Here is a 23,016-nt window from a genome sequence, read left to right as displayed (position 1 = left end):
ATGCTTCTGAAAGACTTTAATTTGCAAAGCAGAACACTACAAATCTTCACAGTTCCTCATAAAAGCCAGACTTTTATTCTCATACTCAGTAAGTTACACCCACTGCTCAGGTATGAAAGTCCTTATTTAGCTGCTGCAATTTAAGTAACTCCGTGATATATGGGGTTCACAGTCAACAAAGGTGGAACATTTGATGTTGCAATAAACAGGGGGTGAAGGGACCTAAGGGGCTGTTCCACCTCTTAAAAAACCAAACAGCCAAAAAAAAAAAAAAATATATATATATATATATTAAGCCAGAATTCTGTAAAAAGCTGTGCGTCACTGAACAAAATAGCCATAGTGAGAGTTAGGCTGGGAGTGCTGTAGGTCAGCCATGATGCTGCACATAATGGGCTACTTTACTCTGTATAGAAGTTAAAATAACTGTTTCCAACCTGTTTTCAAGAGAGGTGCCCAAATAGGTTGAGCCAGAGCACAATGAAAGAGGAAATCTACATAGTAGCTTGTTTCTTCAGGTCATAGCCTGGTACTGCCAGCTGCAGTCAACCTTTGACAGAATTGCAAACAACTTTTAGCATCTGTGTTACAGATCCTGTGAAAAGGGTAGCATGTATGTATGTTAATATGTATGTAACAGTACTACAAGGTTGTTAGACATATACAACATCTTTAATGATGTAAAAAAAACATATTTTCATTAATATGTATATAAAAGATATAATAAACAGATAATACTTTTGAAAGCATGTTTTTGTCCTGATAGGAATTTCATGAGCCTGTTGGCAGTGTTAATAGGAACAGGTTAAAGGTGCCTTTGTAGTAAGAATGCAGTCAGGCTTCTATTGTGTATCAAATCAGCTCCACAGCTGCAAAGAGATGGATTTGAACCACCTAAGCCTAATGCACTACTGGAAGGTATGCACAAGCCAGAGAAGTGAGGACTTTCAGAGCCCTTTGCCCAATCAGACTGTAAGTCCTCACTATCACCACCCAGGGAAGAAGTCATATGTCTACATAACCTGAAATTACTGTCACTGTGCTTCCAAGTGGCAAGGAAAGAGAATCCTGTTTTCTACTGATCCCTTCGCAAAGGTTTTTCCTTGACGAGAAATGGTGCTTTGGGAGTGAATGGTTGCAAGCAAACTACAGCACAGCCTGAGATTGAAGAGAGAAGGCAACTATTTTGTTATTATTCATTTTATTTTCATATAAATTAACATTCTAAAAAAATTGAAATAGAAACACTAAATACAGTATTGCACATAGTGATCTTTGTTAGATGATCTATTATTTCATTTAGTATAGTAATATACATACTGTAGGTACTGAAGGAAACAGGAAAGCTACAAATGAAAACATGCTACTGTATCCTTGCACTTAGGAGCAAAGTTAAGAGGAAAAGACTACTGTTTACATAAATACAAACATGGATTTGAATCGGTGCCATTAAAATAGCTTTATTTTTTAAAGATTTTTTTTTCCATAAGTTAGTTGTAACAACAAATAATATCTTCTTTTCACTTCCCCAAATAGTAATGTTACTCCCATCAACACAAAGTTTTAGAACTCTGTTCTTGGTAAATTTATATCCCTGCCAGAAATTATTACAACAACAGAATTTCAAATAGGTTTGTCAGCAACAGGAGACTTGCTTTTCACATAGTGAAAAAAACATCATTTCTAGTGCTTGGTATATGTGAAGAATAACAGATTCCTGAGGTCAAATTTCACACTTTCTTTTATGACACCTTGTATAAATATTATAGCCTCTGGAACACTAGGAATGTCTCAATGTGCTAGATTAGACAGGGAACAACACACCCCAGCAGGTTAGACCTCATTTGCTTTACCCCAGCATCTTTCAGGCTCCAAGACTGTGAGCATGTGCATCTAGTTCAGTTGCACACACTGGTTACTTTCAGGAAAAGCCAGCCATGAAAGCAAAACGTTATCAATCAGGCTGATTGGTTTGGGGCTATTTATTTAAGACCAGAGGAATGGGTTGTTACTGGTTGAACAGTAAATTCTGGATTGAAATTAGGAATTAAGCATGTGGTCTAAAATGGAAGCCCTAAGTCATAGATTTCAATCATTGACCTCCTAAGGGAGGGAAGCTGAAAGCCTGGAGGAAAACTCTGCAATTACATTAAGTGTGAAATTGATGTAAATTAGTTGGTAGTCTAAGTCTGTCACTAGAATTGGCTACTGTTTTCCATAAATGTCAGTCTCCATGTGCATCTTTTAATGGTTCTCTGAAGGAGTTTTAAATTAATTGTAAAGCTAATTCCAAAAGGAATTCATGTACATGTGACCGAAAGCCTGCCTGACATAACTGATCAGCAGTTAAAACTATACTACACCTTCTAAATTTCATGTAAAAGTATTAGCTAATTTATAATGTTAACAAACTATAATAGCCTAATCTCATACTCTCCATAGTACTTCTGTGCTTTTCTGTATTTTCCTGCCTTTCATTTTTATTTTTTTTAAATGCTGGATTTCTGACCTCCCCATTACCACCTGACATTCACTATCTGGCAAAAGATGAAGTAAAAGTATGCTGCCTTATCGATTTTAAAGATAGTTATAGTAAACATCTTGTTCCACAAATATTTAGTCATGGAGGGCAACCAAACGAGTTGGGAAAGCATTGATTATACTGTATAAACAGCACTTAACGATTCAAAATACAAACTACAAATGCCAACAAAATGCCAACATGAAACAGATACAAACAATTCACTAGGAGTAACATTTCTTTCCCTAATCTAAGTGCAGTGCCATGAAGTATTTGTCATAGACAGATGTTGCCAGTAGGAATGGAAATGTTTTACTTTATCAAGTAGCATTCTTATGAAGTTAAACTTAATGCAATTTCCAGCATGTTCAGAACTGATGCAGATGCTGCTTTTTATGCATGCTGACTTGGCCTATTTGTAATATACCATACACTTAACAAAATATCATTTTTGAGTGGAAAAGGAGATACAGAGTACAAGGAAGGTGTTTCAAGTCCATACCTAGTCTATTGCTGGGCACTCCATTAAAGTGATTACACTCATTCATGAATGTATATTAACACATCAATTGGTGGAAAACTCTAGAGAACAGAAAGCAAATTCAAAAAGGTCAAGAAAGCAAATGATTGGGATGGTGTAGTTTCCTTCCCCTTCACCCCCCACCCACAGACATGTTGAGTTTTGGTAACCAGGTAACAATGGCTTTTGCTTTTCTTCTCTCAGATTTTCATACTTATCTTGGCTTTCTGAAAAATAATAAATAACAAAAAAAAAAAAGCAGAAATTGAATATACATAAAAATATCACAAATATGTAAAGCACACAAACACATAGGCTAACATACATTTATACCTACTCTGGAGCTGAATTCACAAATAACATCCCTTTGAAACTAGAACTGATGTAAAGTGTAGCTAAACACTGCTTGTGAAATATTTTGTTTACTTCCCTTTTCACTCTATCAAATTTTCAGTAACTGTGAATGACTGCAGTGGTATATAATCCAAGATCTTGATATTCAGGCCTATCTGTAAGTCCAAGTTTCAGTGACTATAGTAATGGTAATGATACAGGAATAATTAAGCCTGTAGTTATTTTTAGAAACTATATGTCAGTGCCTTTACATTCAGCAAGATGCAGGGGAGACGGAGAAATCCAAATCAACATTTTTATATTTTTAAAGCCTCTTGATCCAGTTTCAAATAAAATTGATAAAGTAAAATCTAGTTTATCCTTCCTAACCAAGTTGTTACCCTGTTTACATTTCCTGTGGCATGAACCACAGCCAAAACTCCCTAAATACACCACCATTTTTTGGAGCTAACCTCTAAAATTAAAAAACAAACCTCTAAAATTAAGAAATAAATGCCATATCATATCTTCATGTCTCAGGTTATGCTAGTTGGAATACAGAAATTACAACCTGTTTCATCTGACAGATGTATCACAGTAAAATAACCATGACAACAAAACACAAAACAATTAAATAATGCTTGGGGGCACACATGAAAAAATCATCTGTTATAAGATTTTACAAATATAATTGATGGCCAGTTGCTACAGATATAATTTTAATGTGAGGTGCCATAGGAAAATTGATTTGTTGTAAAAGAAGTCATGGTCCTACCAACGTTTTGGCAATCCTAGTGGAAATTTTTCACTGATTTGACAAGAATTACTCATCTATCATTAAATTTATTTATCTGTTTTCAGGAAAACAGTCAGAGCACAGTATTATCTTTTCCTAGAGCTGCTGTTCCAAAGACATACAGATAAGTGGAACAGAAGCCACTAGTACTTGACACAGAGATCCAACTTGAAAAATGCATACTATCATGAACTTTCCCTACATTTTGTAGGTTTAGAAGCAAGTAATTTCAGACTGAATAAGCTTGAAGACTGTAACGGCCTTTCTCCTGTCCAGGTGCATCCCACATCAAGACTGAGATGCAGACAGATTGGCAGGACAGAACAATAATATGCTACTCTTGCTTGTGCTCTGTCTATTTTGTGGAGTAACATTACCAGGCAGCATTTAAACTACTTGTTAATCTAACAAATTAACACCATTTATGGAAGCATAAAAAAAAAAAAAAAAAAGCATATCAAGAATAACATACTTATAAAAGTCAATGAGAAAAAGGTAGGGTGAATGATGGGAACAGAAGTATAGCTACAGTTTTTACTTACAATTCCGGAATCATGTTTTGGTCTTATATTGTATAGTGATTTCCCCTTTTTCTGCCTACAGACTTCCTCTGCTTCTTTAACTCTGAAATGAGACAAATTATAAATATTCCACTAGACGAAAACAATTTCCAAAAATAGTGCTGTATATAACTTAAAAATTTAGGCCTGAAGATACAAATGGACCTTATTCCCCATATTTTTATTAGCAGGCTCCACAATCCACTTGCACTCCCTGGTTGTTGTTGTCAGAGTACCAGGCTCTAGCACTTACAAGGTCAAGCGTAATCAATGGTATATTCAATACTAGTTACAAAAGTAATCACTTTTGTTGTAGTTAAAGATTCAAGTCTAGCAGGATTTAAAATACACTGGAAGACACGAAGACTAACTTTCAAAGCATTCATGCCAAACAATGCTATGAAAGCTACTTTTCGTGTCATGACTATTTTGAAATCATTTTTCAACCACTCCTGACCTCACTACTTCGACTGCAGTTTAGGTGAAGATTCTCACCAAGCTAATTTCTCTTTAGCCCAAATTTATTTGTAATAAAAATGGCAAAGCAGCTACAATTCCAGCCTTCACCCTCTAACTTTAAATTTTCAGTCTCCTAGAAATGAAAATGTCCAGAATCATTCTTACAGAACATGATGTTTACAACCAACATGGCGCACAACACTGCACACATCTCTTTCTGAAACTGAAAGTTAGCAGTGAGGCTTACATGAATACTGGAGGTGAATATACTTGGTTGCTTAGGTGCAAAGAGAAGAGCAGGTTCCAGATATGAGGGTGTCACTTATTAGCATTTCCTGACTTGGTAAATGGTAACAAATTAGGCCTTGTGAAATACCACAAAATGTCACATTGTGATGAGATAAATGTCCTTTCAGTCATCCAGATAGGGAACAAACCCCAAAAGCAACCCCAAAAGCCAGAAGGCTATATTCAGACTGGGAGTCTGCCAGAATCAGTCTGGTGAGCTCAATGGCACACTGCAGAACATTGCTCTAACATTTTTGCTCGCTTTGGAGATCAATCTTCCAAATGCACATGGTTATTGAAACACTGATAATACAGATTTATGTTATGAATTCTCTGAGCTTCAAAGACTTATATATACCCTTTTTATGTGATGGCATAAAGTGGTGTGAGATATGTACACTTTGTTTTAATGAGAAATTAGACTATTACTTATAAATAAGAAAGTAGAAAATAAAAATGTAAATCCTATATTGGCTTGCTCTTGCCAACAGTATAGATTTTGGATGGCATTTACTGTGCTTTTTCATCATTATCCAACAATGAAAAAAAAAAAAACAGTAAAATTATATTAAAGAAATGATATATCTTGGCTGGTTCCTTGAGGTTCATCTCCAGACCACTCACATCTACTATTTCACTGAGGCTACATAGGGCAATGAGAGAATCAGACTTCATGTTACTATTTTTTTTAAATATTTTTTGTGTGTGTGGTAAGGGCCAGATTTCTGAAAATATGACTCCAGCTGGGTCTGCTAAGCACATTACAAAAACTGCCTTTGCATTCATCTCTCCAACATCCAGCTTCATCAGACACACCTCGTTCTTTTCATAAGTCTCAAATTTGTACTTTCAAAAATTAATTTAAACTTCAGTTCTTTTCCAACACTTCCAACAAGCTGCTCTCTTCATTTGATGACCATATATTTTATTAGTGTAGGAAGACCTTTACGTGCACAGGTGGGGGGAAGGTGGGGAAGCTTTTGAGACCTCTTATTTTCAAGCTATAATACTTTCTATCTGACTTCAAATCAGACAGATTGCTGTAGCATAATGTAGAACAAAAATGTCAAACAGCCAAGTAATTCACCTTTAAAATGTATTTAAATAGATCCAGTAAATGTGGCAGCCAAAACTTGGTGATAGTTTTAAGTAAAAGCTTATGGGAATAATATAGAATGCAGTACAATTCAAAGATACTTTTTCCCCCCAAATTCTACTTTTTCTTCTGATTCACTTCTACTTACATCCGAAGGAGGAAAAGTACTTGTGATATTGACCTTCCAATGATATTTTCAAAAAGTCAGACACATTCCAAGCTATCAAAAGCTACTCTTACAGATATTAAATAGCTCATTTATGATATGATTTCCTCATTTTCAAATATGACTATAGCTAGCTCCCTTCACAGGTAGACATTTACATAAGAAAATGAAACCTTACTTAGGGGTAAACTAGTATCAAATCCTGGGGACAGTATTAGTACTACTGAGGTTATCAAGATGACTGTTTTATAGAAGCAATTTAATATATTCAGGTATTCAGGATACTCAACATGCAAATGATAGCATTTGTAATATACAAAAGCATTTACTGAACCAGTTCACACAGACCTAAATGTTATTCTCAGGAAATGTCAGGAAATCTTTAGTTCCAGTCTTTGTCCAGTTTAAATAACCCCCTTTAAGGATATATTGAGCACTGCTTGCCTAACATACCAGGTCATAAGACGGCATGGTTTCCTGTAGGTCTAACATTTACTCAAAACAAAAATCCTCATTCTAGAATGGAACCTAATAATACAGTGATAGTGGTTATTCTGTAAAAAACAGGTCTTGCTAAGCATCATTGCCAGTGTAACACCTTTAAATATTCTGTTTCTATTAGAGAAATAGCTATTTGGAGAAAGGCTGTCTTGGCTTGAAACAAGAAAATGCTAATAACAATGCCACTCAGTGAGGAAGATGGTCTTAATTTCTCTGTCCCTTAAATTACACATAAAAAAAAAAAAACCAACAACCTCACAGCTTCAAGATTGATGAAAAGACAACCTTAAAGCTTGCACTAGCCATTTTTCTAGGATTATGTAAGAGACGCTGGTATAACTGTGGTCCCAAGTTTTTTGGGAGCTTTTGTAAAATTCCTTGGAGTTTGAGCCTACTTATTCATAGCAACGGGAATGCAGAAGACAAAAAGCATTATTCCCTAAAGCACTTGAGACAAAGCTGAGAGCTAGCAGCCACTCAGTTCCAGTTCCAACCATATCACTGACTCATTGTGTGTGTTTGGGATAGCTTGCTGTCTCCTGGCCCCAATCCTGCAAGAAGATTCAAGTGGTTGGATAGAGCCTCACTGAAGCCAATACAACCTATACTTCTTGCTTCTTCAGCAAGAGATATTAGAACGGCAAAAGGTAGCACATCAAAGTCTCATTATTAGGAGGCTTAGTTTATGACCACGTTATAACTGGAAGCCAAGAATACTGTACAAATATACAGCTGTATGTACGTGTGTGTGTGTGTGTGTGTGTAAGCCAGCAAATAGGTGAAATATAGAGATAAAGGCAGTCATTAGCCTTCCACAACACTAAGTCATAAACCTGAGCTGGTATCAATTTCTGCAGTGCACAAGTACATTTTCCAAAGACCAACCATTAAGCTTAATAATTATTTTATTAAATTTAAGATTAAAGTAGTTTGATCTTTCCAGAACAAACAGATATTTTTTGACATGAACATCAATACCATTTAAACTGCAAGGTCTAGAAAAGCAGATAAAGGGTTTTCTCTGAGATAAAGACAATAGTCTCAATTCAGTTGGAAAATATTATTTAATTGCCACTGGCAATCCTTCTCAACTTCTTAGGTTTTCTCCACTGCTCCTGAATGATTCTTCATCTTTCTGACTATCAAATTCACAAGATGTGGGCAAAAATACCTTACTTCTGTCAACTCATTATTAATTCAGGTCCTATTTTTACTGTAGCAAATTCCTGCATACCCTCCTCTTGCTCAGACCTTTCCTACACTACTTCCCCCAACTTTGGTGTGGATATGCAAGGCAATAATCTGAGATCAAGATGTGCAAAAATTGTGTGAACTCCAGCTGTTATATCAGGAAGACTGGCTTAACTATTCATCTATGGTCAGTCGCTAGAGCTTCACGAAGAGGTTCATGGAATCTAATGTTGGGAAAAGGGAAGGGGATGTTTTGAGAAAACACAAGAGCAATCTGTGCTCCTCCCAACAGCCACAAAAAGGGAAAAAAATGCAGACAATGACATACTTCCAGGCCCAAGGCCAAAGTGACACTGCTGCTCTACCAATGTTGAGAACAAAGCACTCAGAGCATGAAACAGTTAACAAGACATTCCTAGGAAAGGAGCAGGGATTCAATTGTCAGGGCCTGTGTGGAAAGATAGGCTGCCACTGAGGGGGGCTGTGGAAAAAAAGAGTCTGAAGAAGGTGGGTGTTCCCCAGTGCCTGCGAATTATGACCCTTAGGCAAAGGCAGGCATGTGTATAGATTGATTTATTGTTTTGAAGATCTGTTTCTATTTAAACTATTTAAGTTCTATGCAACTAATGCATTCTGTTATAGAGGTTGTTTGGTCCCTTTATATAGAGCTATTGCTCTCAAGTGCAACCAAATATTCAGTTAGAAGTGGGACATTAACTCCAGGCATGATCTGAGAATGGGTGAGAGAGGGTGGTGCTAAGGGAGCCTAACAGGGTCAGGGGAGGTTCAGGTTGGATATTAGCAAAACATTCTTTACTGAGAGGGTGGTCAGGCAATGGAACAGGCTCCCCAGGGAAGTGGTCACAGCAATGAGTCTGCCAGAGTTCAAGCAGCGTTTGGACAACGCTCTCAGAAAAATGGCTTGATTTTTGGGTGGTCCTGTATGGAGCCAGGAGTAGCTGGACACAATGATTCTTGTGGGCCCCTTCCAACACAGGATATTCTAAGATTTTATGAACTGGCACATGAAGTGCTCTTGAAGAAGCCAGGAGGCACAGTTAACACGGTGTAATGGGAATTATTCACAAGCTTACAGCGTGCTAAGATGCTTTGCTAGACTGATTATATCTTGACAAACCATCTCACTTCATACTTTTCAATTGTTTCTCAAACTGACTTTACTTCAGTACACTGTCTTTAGCTCATTTGCTATCAAGCTGTCCCAACTCATGCCAATCTTGGCTTAAAAGCGAGCGTATCAGTTTGACAAGATAGAATCAGCTGCATTACCTTTATCAATTTTTACTTGTTTCTTTTCCCAAGTCATTTGTTCGGAATCCAGAGGGACCTGGATGGGCTTGAGAGGTGGTCCTGTGAGAACCTCATGAGGTTCAACAAGGCCGAGACCTGTGTCAGGGCAATCCCAAGCACAAATACAGGCTGGGCAGAGAATGGATTGAGGGCAGCCCTGATGAAAAGGAGTTGAGGGTGTTCATCGATAAGAAGCTCAAAATGAGCCAGCGATGTGCGCCCACAACCCAGAAAGCCAATTGTATTGTGGGCTGCATCAAAAGAAATATGGTCAGCAGGTCAAGGGAGATGCTTCTCCTCCTCTACCCAGACCTCATGAGACCTCACCTAGAGTGCTGCATTCATCTTTGGGGCCCCAACATAAGAAGGATTTCAACCTGTAGGAGTGAGTCCAGAGGAGGGCCACGAGGATGATCATTGTGCTGGAGCACCTCTCCTATGAAGACAAGCTAAGGGAGCTTTTTCAGCCTGGAGAAGAGAAGGCTCCTGAGAGACCTTACAGCTTCCTTCCAAGTACCTAAAGGGGACCTAAAAGAAAGCTGGAATAAAGACTCTTCACCAGGGATTGAAGTGATAGGACAAGGAGCAATGACATTAAACCAGAAGAGGGTAGATTTAGATTAGATGTAAGGAAGACGTTCCTTATTGTGAGAGCTGTGAGACACTGGAACAGGTTGCCTAGAGAAGTTGTGGCCAGGTTTTCTCAAGGCCAGGGTTGGATGGGGCTTTGAACAACTTGGTCTAGTGGAAGGTGTCCAGTGAGGGTGGGGTTGGAACTAGATGATCATTTAGGGTCCCGTCCAACCCAAACCATTCTCTGATTCTTGTTTTTGCCTTAAAAAGGACAATCTTAACAAAACTAAAACAATCTTTTCAGTCTAGACAACCAGAGAGTTGTTTAACTCTATATAGCAATCTGAAGAGCGGAGGTATTAACAGCAGTGGACACAACATCAGGCCCAAGGCAGATTCCATGAATGCATAATAAGAATGTTCAGAACTTGTATCTGAACAAATATACGTCCTTGAATATTAACTAAATTTAGCTAAAATATTGCTTTCATTATTTCAGAAAGGATAACCTTCTGAAAGGCCAGCAATTAGAAAACAGGTAGGGAACACATAGTAGTAAGCAATTAGTTTAAAACAAACAAGAGAATGAACAGCTAGACACCTACAGAGCCCAAGAATTAATATCTCAAATCCAACCACTTAGAAACATTCAGAGACTCTAACAAGTATTACCCTTAACAAAGTAGTTTCTTTTTTCCACCAAAACTAAAACACCCTTCTCCAACACTTTCACCTCCTTATACTTTGTATTTATTGTTAGACTAACTTACACAAACTGTGGTTAAGTTTAAAGACTCTGTGAGACAAATATGCAATTCACACTTTGGCTTGTATACAGGAAAAAGGAACCAGACTTCCTTACAAACCCAAAAGACGGAGTAGCTTTATCTACCTTCTAGACCAAAAGCCAGCCTGGCCACAATCTTATCAAGGCTTAGAGAACTTCTGTCATCATTCAATCCATTGAGAAGGGGAGCCACTTTCCTGCCACTAAACATTAATAATGTTGTCTGAAGTATCTGTGGCAGACAGATTCATTTCTTACTGGCTCCATCTAGGCTTGGTAGCCTTACACTTCACTAGCAAGTACTATGACATGACAAATGTAAGCACAGTGAGAAGGCTGGAATGTTATACGCCTTAGATAGTAGAGCTGTTCACAAAAACTTCCATGATAAACTCACAGAGACATTAATTTTATGGTTTGGCAGTGTAGTTCATGAAACCCAGAAGAAATTTTTCTGCAGATATACTGTATTTTCTAACAAAGCAAAAGCTGATGCCAATATTCCTTATATTCCTCAACATTTATTATCAGATATATAAAAAGTGTTTTTCATGCCAAAATACTTTACTTAGGTTAGTCTGCACTGGAGATAACTTTTTCATAATAACAACACCACCTTTACAAATAAATAATTAAAAAAAACATCCCCTGCAAAAATATCAAGCGCCAGATATCCTTAAGATATCAAGGATAGAAAACTTTAAAAATGTTTATCGGAAAACTCTTCCAAGAGCAATGGGCCTAGATTTTTTTGACTCAGTCACTAAAAAATTGGAATGACTTTTTGGTAAAGAGTTTCTCTTTAGTAAAAAATAAAATAAAAAATAAAAAAATAATAAAAATTAGAGTAACTGTTAGGGAAAATTACAATTCCCAACGTAAAAGTAGAGTAAAAACTGTGGAGCTTTTACTTTCATGCCAATAGTATTGAAGTGATGACATAAATATGATTCAGTAACTGACTGCAAAGACTTTATACAGATAAGAAGCACATTTTAACGTACCTGGTCTCATCAAACTGACTGATAAAACCTAACCTCTACCTACAAAGAAAGATATTCTAATATAGAATCTCTTTCCTCTTTCCTGACATCCCTCCCGGCTCTTTGCCTGGCTACTTTAAGGACCATGGGGTGGACAATGACTGGTTGAAAGATGCAGTGATTGATCATACTTTGGCTCAGAGGACCAAAGAAAAATAGATTAAAATATTTTAATTTGGCCAGTTAACACAGAGAGTAACCGGTAGTGGGACCCAGATTATGATCCCTCCTCAGTTAACTGTGTAGAACAGATTTTTGGGAATACATCTTATATTTTCTTCCATGTGCATCATGTTAAAGTGGCCTAAAATATGACACTGAAGCCAAATGAATTGAAAATGAGACCTTCCAATTTGCAGTCCTACTGCTATCCACGACACACTTCACAACCCTCCGAAACAATTTCAGTTTGGAGGTATTGCATTGTGGAAGTGAAATCTTTCTAATTTGGCTTGACAGGGATGAAATGAATGTTGAATTATCTTATTAACCTATGGAAAAGAACTATTTGGTTTTTATGCATTTCTATCTGGCAACAATATTTTTGGTGATCTAGATGACTGTTCTTATCTGTGTAGAAATAAACACATGTATAAATGCAAAAAAAATGATACTTTGTTAAAATCCATGTTTTAAAGATGATAACTTTAGTATTAATGGTAATTTCATCTTGAAAATGTAGTAACACAAAAATAAAGTTTTAAGGATTATCTATAACTCTAATAAAATGCAAAGAAGCATATGACCACTTAAATAACTATTTCCTGACTTCTTGAAAAATTCATGTATTTCACAATGTATATCAAACGTATATCAAATTCATGTATTTTTCTTGTCAAAGTGGCCAATATTTCAGACTATACCTGTCTACCTTCAGGCAAGATGGAAATCACTTTCCTCCAGAATTTGCATATGAAAATCGAGATTGCTCTCAAAGAAGCTGGCTGCATTCTGGACTATTTGGTTAGGAAACTCAACAGGAAATAAGGCAAGAGAACAGGACTGGAGGTGAAGTAAAACCAGTGACATAATGAGCAAGCAAAAAGAAACGAAACTCTGGAATGAACAGAAACGTGAAACCATGTGTTTGCTCTAAAACGTGGAAACAGCAAATGCAGTAAAAAGAAGGAAAAAATTGCAATGTGTAAAAAAAGAATGAGAAAAGTCTCGGTGAATAAATTATATGGAGAAGGAGACCATCTTAAAGAGGATATGGTGACATACCCTATGCAGACGAGTAGCTATGTTGGGTGTACTGGGGTATACATATATTATGTAATCCATAGCTACAGGAATTTGCTTGTACAAGCAAATATGAGAAATGAGTAGAAAGAAGAGATCACTAGAAAGAAAGGAAAGTTAGAAGAAGTCAGCTGGAGAACCACAGAATTAGAGTGCAGAAGGCAGGAAAATAAGATGCCTCCAACCTTGCTCTATCAGCTAACAAGTCTCCTATCATAAGTTGCCTATTCATAATTGTATACTGACATCAAAACAACTGCTGAAACAGCAAGGTTCTTCCTAAAAATGTAAAACCACAGACTGTTCCTTGTACTCATGCCATAAGACATGCATGCAACCATGTACTTATACTTAATGGATGTTGTCATTATGATAGCTGTATGCAGCTATCATAATAGCTTTGTTTGGCACAATGTCTCAGTATAAAGGAATCTAACATCTTCAGTAGTTAGAGATTAGTCTGGGTTGTGGTAGATTTTAAGTCATTGCAAGTGCCTTAAACTTTTGGGGACTAATATTTTAATGCCCTTTTTTTTTTTTTTTTAAACACGTTATGATATTTTAATGCACCTCAAATACCAGTGTAATCATTTTGCCTGGGAATGAAGATATTTTACAGGTATTGAAATTGCTGCACTTCTTGTCCAAAAAAAAAATCTGTTTAAAACTTTTAGTGGTGCAATTTTTCACTAATCTCCAAGTATCTATCGATTATGTTGGGCGGATTTTTTATTTTTTATTTTTTAAACCACAGGCAGTCATTCTCTCTTTCAATAACTAGCAAATAGGAAAGAGCCTCAAAATCTGAAAAGATCACCATGGGGTAGGAACCACACAGTATCACCACTTGACTATATAAAGTGATTTCTACCAGAGATCCAGCTTGAGAAATGTATCTCAAAATTTTTATTTTTCACAAACTTTTCCTTCAAAAGCAATGCTAAAAATGAAAGTTAATGCTTTCCTCCCCTAACCAAAAAACCCTGAAGTTTTCATTGAAAAAAAAATTACTAATTACCAGAAGTGCACATGGAAGAAAAAGAAATACTGAAATATTGAGCAACATGTCTCAGCTGGACACCAAATTGTCTCTTTGTGAGGCACTGCCTCAAAGGATTCTTCCTAGCTTCTGAATCTTTGCTCTATTTGACTTCTTTCAAGTATGTTTTCCAATGTCTATAATTTAACACAGTATTTTCTGATCAGAAAGCTATTTTAATCAAGTTAAAATTTTGAAATACTCTCAGAAACTGAGGAACATTTTAATTGTTCAGTTCAAAGACACATAAGCTGAATACTGTTTTGAAATGTTATTTTAACTACCCATTGTAAAACAAAGCCTAGCAGCATGCAGACCAGTTGATTAGACAGAAATACGGAGAGTGAGATTCAAGTTCCCAAGCCAGAAAACGTATCTGCTTACTAACATCATGCTAGGAGCTTTTAGTTTGTATCACAACAGCATGCCAAGCAAAATGTGACCACATTGAACATACTCCACATTTCCATCATTTTCCGTCTCTATACCTTTTTCTACTCTTTTATTCCATTTCCACATTTCTTTGCAAGTACATATTCCCATGTCCCCAGATCTCTCACTATCAAGTCTGACTCACTGGTTCCTATTATAAGTGTTAACAAAATATCCCTTAAATTACCCTGAGAGTACATTGCTTGCGCTATGGGATTTAATGCCCTCCTCTGCAAGCAGAAGTGGCAGCTTACCAATATGCTCCTCACTGTGCAATGTACAGATATCCAATGCCAGACTTTAAATTGCTCAACAGCAAGTTTTAAATCATCCTGCCGAGGAGTCTGTAGGGAGACATACCAGTCTTTCTGCAGAGAGAGATCAATGAGCTGTGGAGACATGCTGGCCAGGAATCTCCCTTTCATCTAGATATACACAGTGTGACACACCAGGTGCCAGCTTAACTGCTATTCTTACGGGAATGGGCAACTTTTACATTTGAGAGACAAGTGCTTTATTTGATTTTATTTTTTTATTTTTTAGTATAGATTATTTTTAATGTGTCAAAGATTTATCGTGGGAGTTAAAGGGTTGAATAAAGCTAGCCAAAAGATATTCTCTAGTTTAGTGTGATGCAAGATAACAGGGACTTACAGAATTTTACCATCATGTTGATCCTGCTCATGAACTCTCTTCTGCTGGCATCCCTGACAAAGTTATTCTTCGTTCAGTGATGTACCTTTTCATAAAGGCAAGGGCCAGTGTGAATCCATGAGCAATATTCACCTTATGCACATACTTAAAAGGTACCCATATCTGCCCGTGTCCCCCTCTAATTTTCTCCTCCTGTCTAGAAATTCATGTTTATTTCCCCTATTTATGTAAATCTTTGCAAGTTGGCACAGGCCATGGAATGGCAAACGTAGTCTGAAGAAACTGACACTTAGGACAGGAGTGGGCAAACGAGTGTCAGTATCCGACTTGAACCCTGAGAAAGGGAAGGTGGATCTGTAGCCTTGTAAAAATGCTTTTGCCTTGAACTGTTTCTAGTAAGCTCTGAATCTGCGTCTAAGGACTAATGATATTGACCTTTGACAACAATGGAACTTTTCTTTGTTCCAACTTCATTTAAACATAAAAGTTCTTAAAAGACTGTCTGCTTTTTTGTTACTGTCATAAACCAGGATGTGTACCCCATCTGTAAAGAAAAGATGAAGTTACGATCCTAATGATGCTTGTTGCTGCCCACACCCAATGAGATTTTTTTCAAAATAATTGTATTTTTAGCTACCAAGGATTTGCAAACTCTATATTTACACAGCAGCTGTTTCACCTTTTATTTTTTCCCCCCACTCCCTCCTATTCTTTTAATTGATCATAACTTTTCAAGACTTCCTTCTGCAGAGGTTTAATAGGTGAATACCTTTTCAGTCTTAGGACAGGCTGCTTTTTCCTCATTCCTAAGAAAGCAGTTGGGTCTGGGCCTGTAGGTCTTTGCTGGACATCAAGAAAAACTAAAATATTTCTCCAGTGCTAAACTGGAATAATAAATTTAATGCCAAATATCTTTACCTCAGCAATATAAAGAAACCAAGATAAAAAAGAGAACAAAGACAGAAATTTATGAGAAAAGAGTTAAGATATTAACTTTGCCAGTTTGCATGAGACACCTGCTCTCTCTACAGGAGAAAAATATGAATTTCAATATTTGTGGTGTGATCCCTTAAGAGTTTTCCTAAGGTGAGACTTTTGTATAATTGTCACTGCAGCTGTGCATTATCTGACAGTATACATTCAGAGGTCAATATACATCTCAGGGTATTTAGCAACTGAATTAAATGTATAGGTTATGAGGATGCTGAATAAGCATAAGAAGTTTGTAAGGTTCAAAATCATATTCTTTTTTCAAACAGCACTGAAAAGGAATTAGGCAATATGTCAACTCTTGGCTTTCTTGCTGATCACATATGAAGTGCAAGCTTTATACGAAACCATTCAGGCGTTTTCAAAGTACAAACACAAAGTATATCCTACCAGTGACAATTTAGAAATATAATGAAAGTACAAAAAGACCAACATTTAAGGATCCGAACCAGGCCTCATTGAGTTTTTGTTTGCTATAAGTTGCTTATTGAGAAAAAAAAAAAAAAAAATACATTTTAAACTTTCATTTAAAGGTGTTTAGCATCAGAAATTTAGCCTAAAATATTATTTTAGAAATTTATAAATAATCCAGATGACAATTTTGATTGGAATGCTCCAGTTAGGCTCTACAGAGTGACTACAAATAGTATGGTTAGGAAAACCTTTTGGCAGACTTACTCTTTCACTGTAATTTTGAGGTGCATTTTTCTTTTTATTGCTACTGTATTTTAACAGTTTATCATGCATAATTTTCTCTACAGCTGGTATTTTCCAGTTCTGCTTCATTTCATCTGACAGAATTGAGCAAAAGCAGTAGAAAATTTTGGAAAAAATAATTTGTTTTTAACCTCACACCATTTTTCTTCATTTTTTTTTCCTCATCCTCTTCTAAAGAAATATGAAGTCTGACACTTCAGTGTTTATCTTTTACATATAAATGCCTGGGAAACCAATACACAGTTTAAAATACTGACTGAGAAGTGTTTAAAAAAAGAGTTGACTCACTTGTAACAAAAAGTTGTACCACCTTAGGAAATACCATCTATGAAAAGCCTTTGAGTAAATTATTGTAAAACAGTGTGGCTCATCTTTACAGAGACTAAATAAGAAACAGTCAATATTAACAAGTAATTCCTTTCCCTACACAGTCTATACATAAACTGAGATATAAAATATTTTAGAAACAATGCCCAAACTATTCTAAAAGCATAGTATAAAGGTTTATTAAACTAAATATGAAAGTAGTGGAAGAAAAGGGGGAAAAAAGGAAGGAAGATGATTAACCTAAAAATAAAATCAAATAAAGTTATACTTTTTATAAATAACAATCATAATGTAAGTATGCTACATGAGGCAGTAGCCTGGGAAATAATTCTTCAAAGGTGGCAATACTTAAAAAGTTTCACCATAAATGTGACTTGATTTTTTCCACCAATGAAAAAGCACAGAAAGTTACTTTGATGATTAATGGTCTAGCCTGCTCTTCACCTTTAGCAACAGAAAATAATGCAACTTACTCAGACAGGAAGAATTAACAAGTGTTCACTTAACAGGAAATTCTCACCTTCTTGAGGGTTAATGACATTTTAATGCAGGATCAGTATTGCATCCCTCAAATTTTACTGCTGAGACATCCATATATTCTAGTCACCAGTTACTTCAATTTAAAATATATCCCTAGCATTTGATAGACATAGGCCATCACAAATCAAGATTTCTATTAAACACTTTAAAATGTATTACACTAAATTCCATGCTATGTCCTAAACAAACAAACAAAAAACCCAAAACATTCATTCAAGAATATCAACTGAAGAGTTAAAATCCAGTTTCTTAATTTTTTATTTACATTTTTTGTTAATTTCAATGGCAACAGGCATGCTCCTGTCACCTCAGCATCTGTCCATACAGGCTAAGATTTTCAAAATCATCATAATTATGTTTTGTATATTCTTACACCTTTTAGCAATACTTAATATTCTGTTAAGATTTTTCTCCTCCTGCAATTTCAATACTCAGAAACCTTCATATAACAGCATCCTTCCTATCAATAAGAACAGTGGAAGTATCAGGTCAGGCAAACAGTCTAAAGGACAACTTCAGATACCAGGCTGAACTATGACGGCAGGCAAAATGTTTTCCACAGAAAGGCTTTGATAAAACAGTTGTTTATCAAATGGAGATATTTCATTTGGGGGAAAAAATGTACTACTTGGAAGATATTTACTCTACTGTCAATTAGGACAAAATATGTTAGTACCTAAAAGGCAATGAAGAGCACTGAAACAACACTGTGCCAAACTTTTCTGAGGTGAGCACAGACAGGAAAGGTTTCCAAACACCAAACCCTGCCTCACCTGAACAGAGTTTACAAAGTGGAAGATTGGAACTTGGCAAGACATGTCAACCTCTAAGTAAATAAATAAATAAAGATCTATCTTTGATTTTCAGGATGGATCATTTTCAGTTTTAATTTCAGTGACTTCCTGGTTTGCAGCTACACAGTCCTGCCTGTACCCCTGAGAAAATCTCCCCCATTCCATCTGCTCTGAGCCTCGGCCTCTTTGCTGTTCTTTCCAGGAATATCCCAGTTTCCTTTCCCACTGTAGGCCCTTTTTCAGTATCCTTTCATTCCCCGTCACATCCCCAACCTAAAGACATTCTGTAGGCAAACATGTTCAGTTCTTTTCAGATTAAAAGGCACCCTTGGCCTAGAAGGGACCAATTTGGCAGACACTTTTTCCCTGCTGCTTCAATGCATCCTCTTAGCGTATTTGTACATGGAACTGAAACAAAAAATTAAATGATTGTATCACAATACTATTCTTAGCTTCAGAAGTATACAAAAAATAGGGGAAAAATGGTTAGTTAATTTCTTTTAATTAATTTCTTTTATAGCAAAATATTTTGTAGAGAGAACATTCAGGGGAGCTTTGGAGGGTTTATGTTTGATTCTAGAATAATAACCTAGTACTTTGGAAAACAAAAGGGCAGTTTTTAAAATACTGTTCTATAGAGATAATACAAAATGAAATTAACATGTATTAAGTTGGCAACTAAGTCTTTGCACAGGAAACTAACGATAATATTTAGCTGTCAAGTCAATTCTGAAGAGATGTACTTATTTACTTAAAATTAAGTCAGTCAGTAAAGTGAAATACATCCCCAGATTGCTGCTGTATTGCACTAATATTTGTACCACGCTTGTGCAATAGGAACAGAATATTTTTTATATACATTTTTTTTTTTTTTTTTTTTAACTGAGACAGTATTCATTCCAAAATGTATCCACTTACACTAATTATATACAGTATATATGATACTGATCATATAAGTGCCTAAGGAAAGTTAACAATGATTTCCAAAGCCAGATGTCTGTGACATTTACGCAGGGTGAGTACTCTTGAAGAAGAGATCTATTCTTATACAATTACCAAAATATGGACCGATACCAAACATTTAAAGAACCTAAAGCTTTGGTCCTGTTAATGTTAAGGCACAGAAGTTGCTTCATTATCTGTACAATGAGATCACTCAAGTTGCTAACAAATGTAACCATGTTTACAGTTTTCATGGTTGTATTTAAATTGTCCTTATATGACATTTATTACTTTTTAACAACTAATTAATTCTTGGCATCATTTTTATAAACAAAGAATTACCACTATGTAATATCTGCGTGCAGATGAAAGAAAACTTCATAGCTCTTCTAATACATGGAACAGACATTATGGCTAATTTTTCAAAACTATAATCTTAATTCTTTATGTCATACATACCACAAGGCACATGTCTGTGGGGTTGTGATTTGGAATATGGTTCAGTTTGATTTTTCTCCCTCAAGGTGGGATCAATAGACCTTTTCTTCTCTCTTTCTGTTTCCCCTCCTTTTCCCCTGACTTCAATGGACAAATATTTACACGTCTTGCCTTGACTTGTTTTCAGTAAATACATGAATGGGAAATCTTTTTTTTTTTTAATCAACTTTCAGACCTGAAACAAGTTTCTTGTTTCTTAAATTCATATAGGCATAGCAGTTATGTGTTCTACTAAAAAAGTCATTCACATAGCTGACCTGAAAAACTTTAGCACAAATTGTTATTAATGTCCCATTCAAAAATTATGACAACTAGGCAGGAAAAAAAAAAAAAAAAAAAAAAAGACTGAGAAATTCCCAGTGCTAATGAAGTGAGGGTGACTGGTACAATTGCTCTCAATAACATTCTCTGAGAAAAGCCTTTGAACAAACAAACAAATGTACCTTTCCTGAAGAATAAGTTTGTTTTCCTTCTTCCAGAAGTCTTTGAAGTCAGAACTAAATTCATGCCAAATACTGAAAAAAGAATGTGGAGACACCTCTTTCTCTCCCATTTTTGGTTTCATACAGAAATATGCTGCAGTTTCCAAAAAGCTGTTAAAAAAAAAAAAAAAAAAAGAAAAAATGACAAATGTGTCAATGATACCCACTGACATAGATTTTTTTTCCCCTACTTAACACTGACATGGCATTTAATTATCTTTGGTAGCAGATCTAAAATATAAGAATATAAAAACAACAGTTCTCAGCTCTTAGTATACCAATAAATACATAATACAATCCTTCAGCAAAGTTAGGATCTGGCATTTATCACAGGATCATAGGTTCTGTTTTTGACCAAAGTATTTTCCATTTCAAAAGCTAAAATTAGTGCACTCTCCAGAGGCCTGCATATCCAGACATCCACACTTGACAGTGCTTTAGTGTTGTGTTTAATGCAATTTTCAGATATCATATTCAATGCCTATAAAGACTGAAAATGAAGTTGTTAAAGGTCTGTTAAACCTACACTGCAATAAATTGGGATAGATGCATTAGATGGGAGCATACGCAAAAATATTAAGATTCCCACCTGGGCACAACAAGAAATTATGCAATGAAAAACTAAGCCAGGAGCAACTATGCTAGAAAGCAAGTATCTATCATTCTAACAGAACAATCTGCCATTTGCTTCTGAACACAGCAATTAAATTTAACAGATTTCTGAATTTGAATTGCTTTTATTTCAGATTTAAGAACATGTAGAAATATTATATTGAATTATATAGGGAGGAATTACCTCAAAAACTAGTTGTTTCATTAACTATTATTCCATTTCATTTCTGAGGTAAAGTTCTGTAAATACTGGAGCTTTTACAAATATATTTCTCATCTGAAGCTCAACACAGAAGCCTCTGAAGAACCAGTTATTTCACGAAAACTCTGGAAGGCTGTCTCTTGAAATATAATTCTGGATGCTTTGCTCATTGATCTAGTGCTACTCCATTACCTCTATGAAAACTTATGTATAAAGTTATATATAAAGATAAATATATATATAATATATATCACAGTTTTAAATATTTTAATCTTGGGAAAAAAATAAATTCCAGTTCAATGGATGTAAATGTCATTTTAGTCATAGACATTTCATCTTTCTACATGGACTATTGTATCATAAAGTATTTAATGGTCACAGATTTAATCATTCAGAATGGTCAGCCTTACAAAGTCTCTGAGAAGTCTATTTCTCAAAATTCAACATATATGTAAATGATCCTATTTCTGAATAAGAAGGTCTACAGCTAAAAAATGTTATCTGTTTACCAAATTCTATACACTTTTTCTCTTAAGTTATATATATACATAATTTTTCATTTTATAAATATATAAATATATATAAATAATACAATATATACAATATATAATACATAATATATAATATATAATATATATATTTCATATATATATAATTTTTCATTTTACTTCAGCAGATGGAATATATATATATATTCCATCTGCTGAAGTAAAATGAAGTTATAGAGAAGATCAAAGATGTTGCACATAAAACATTAAGGACAAAAACATTCTCACTTTTACATCTATTATACTAATACTCAAATGCCACATCTCAGCACACCATTTCTTCCACTCCCACAGTTAGCCTACCATATCAGTATGCTCTGTGACAGCACTTCGTTAATCAGTAGAGTATCTGTTTTGAATTTCTCTAGCACACCCCTCCAAAAAAAAAAAAAAAAAAAGATTTATAGATGATTAAACTACAAAATCCTATTCTACTTGCCTTACTTGACATTTTTTCTCAGAGGTTTATACCGGGTAAATATTTATCATGCATCCTATGATCGCATAGAACTACTTATAAAGAATATCCCTGATATACATCAGTCAACTGAATGCTGCATTGTATTTTCAGAAGTTTTGCTTTTTTTTTTTTTTTTTTTTTTTTTTTAAACATGTTTTCAACTTTTTGAAAGACTAAAGCAAGCACATCTGGGAGATCTTTTTGGTTTTCCTCCCAGTCTCCTCCCCTGATTTCTAGTTATGGAGCTTGTTACTAGAGGAAGTCACATAAAAGGTTCCTGTGATTTTTCAGAATGAAGTGGCAATACTTTTGAAGGAACTTGAGGAATAGAGTAAGAGAGAGAGAAATCCATAGGCATCAGCTGAGTCAATGGCTTATTTTTAAGGAAGCTG

General features: G+C 35.5%; 1 protein-coding gene across 4 annotated transcripts in view; it reads right to left on the bottom strand.

Annotated features, from left to right (window-relative positions):
- Nucleotides 1-1,081: 1,081 nt before the first annotated feature.
- The window catches only part of FMN2 (formin 2), a 154,788-nt gene continuing 132,853 nt past the window's right edge, over nucleotides 1,082-23,016 (bottom strand). For all 4 annotated transcript variants that reach the window (XM_032185814.1, XM_032185816.1, XM_032185815.1 and 1 more), the window contains 3 exons: nucleotides 20,764-20,913; nucleotides 4,713-4,794; nucleotides 1,082-3,268 (listed from right to left, as the gene is read on the bottom strand). In XM_032185814.1, coding sequence (XP_032041705.1) covers nucleotides 3,242-3,268; nucleotides 4,713-4,794; nucleotides 20,764-20,913 — 259 coding nt within the window. In that variant the 3' untranslated portion in view covers nucleotides 1,082-3,241. The remainder of the gene's footprint in view (nucleotides 3,269-4,712; nucleotides 4,795-20,763; nucleotides 20,914-23,016) is intronic.

Source organism: Aythya fuligula, chromosome 3 (assembly GCF_009819795.1).
Source record: "Aythya fuligula isolate bAytFul2 chromosome 3, bAytFul2.pri, whole genome shotgun sequence".
NCBI lineage: Eukaryota > Metazoa > Chordata > Aves > Anseriformes > Anatidae > Aythya > Aythya fuligula.
The sequence above is the reverse complement of the archived record's forward strand: the minus strand, read 5'-3'. Positions and strand labels throughout refer to the sequence as shown.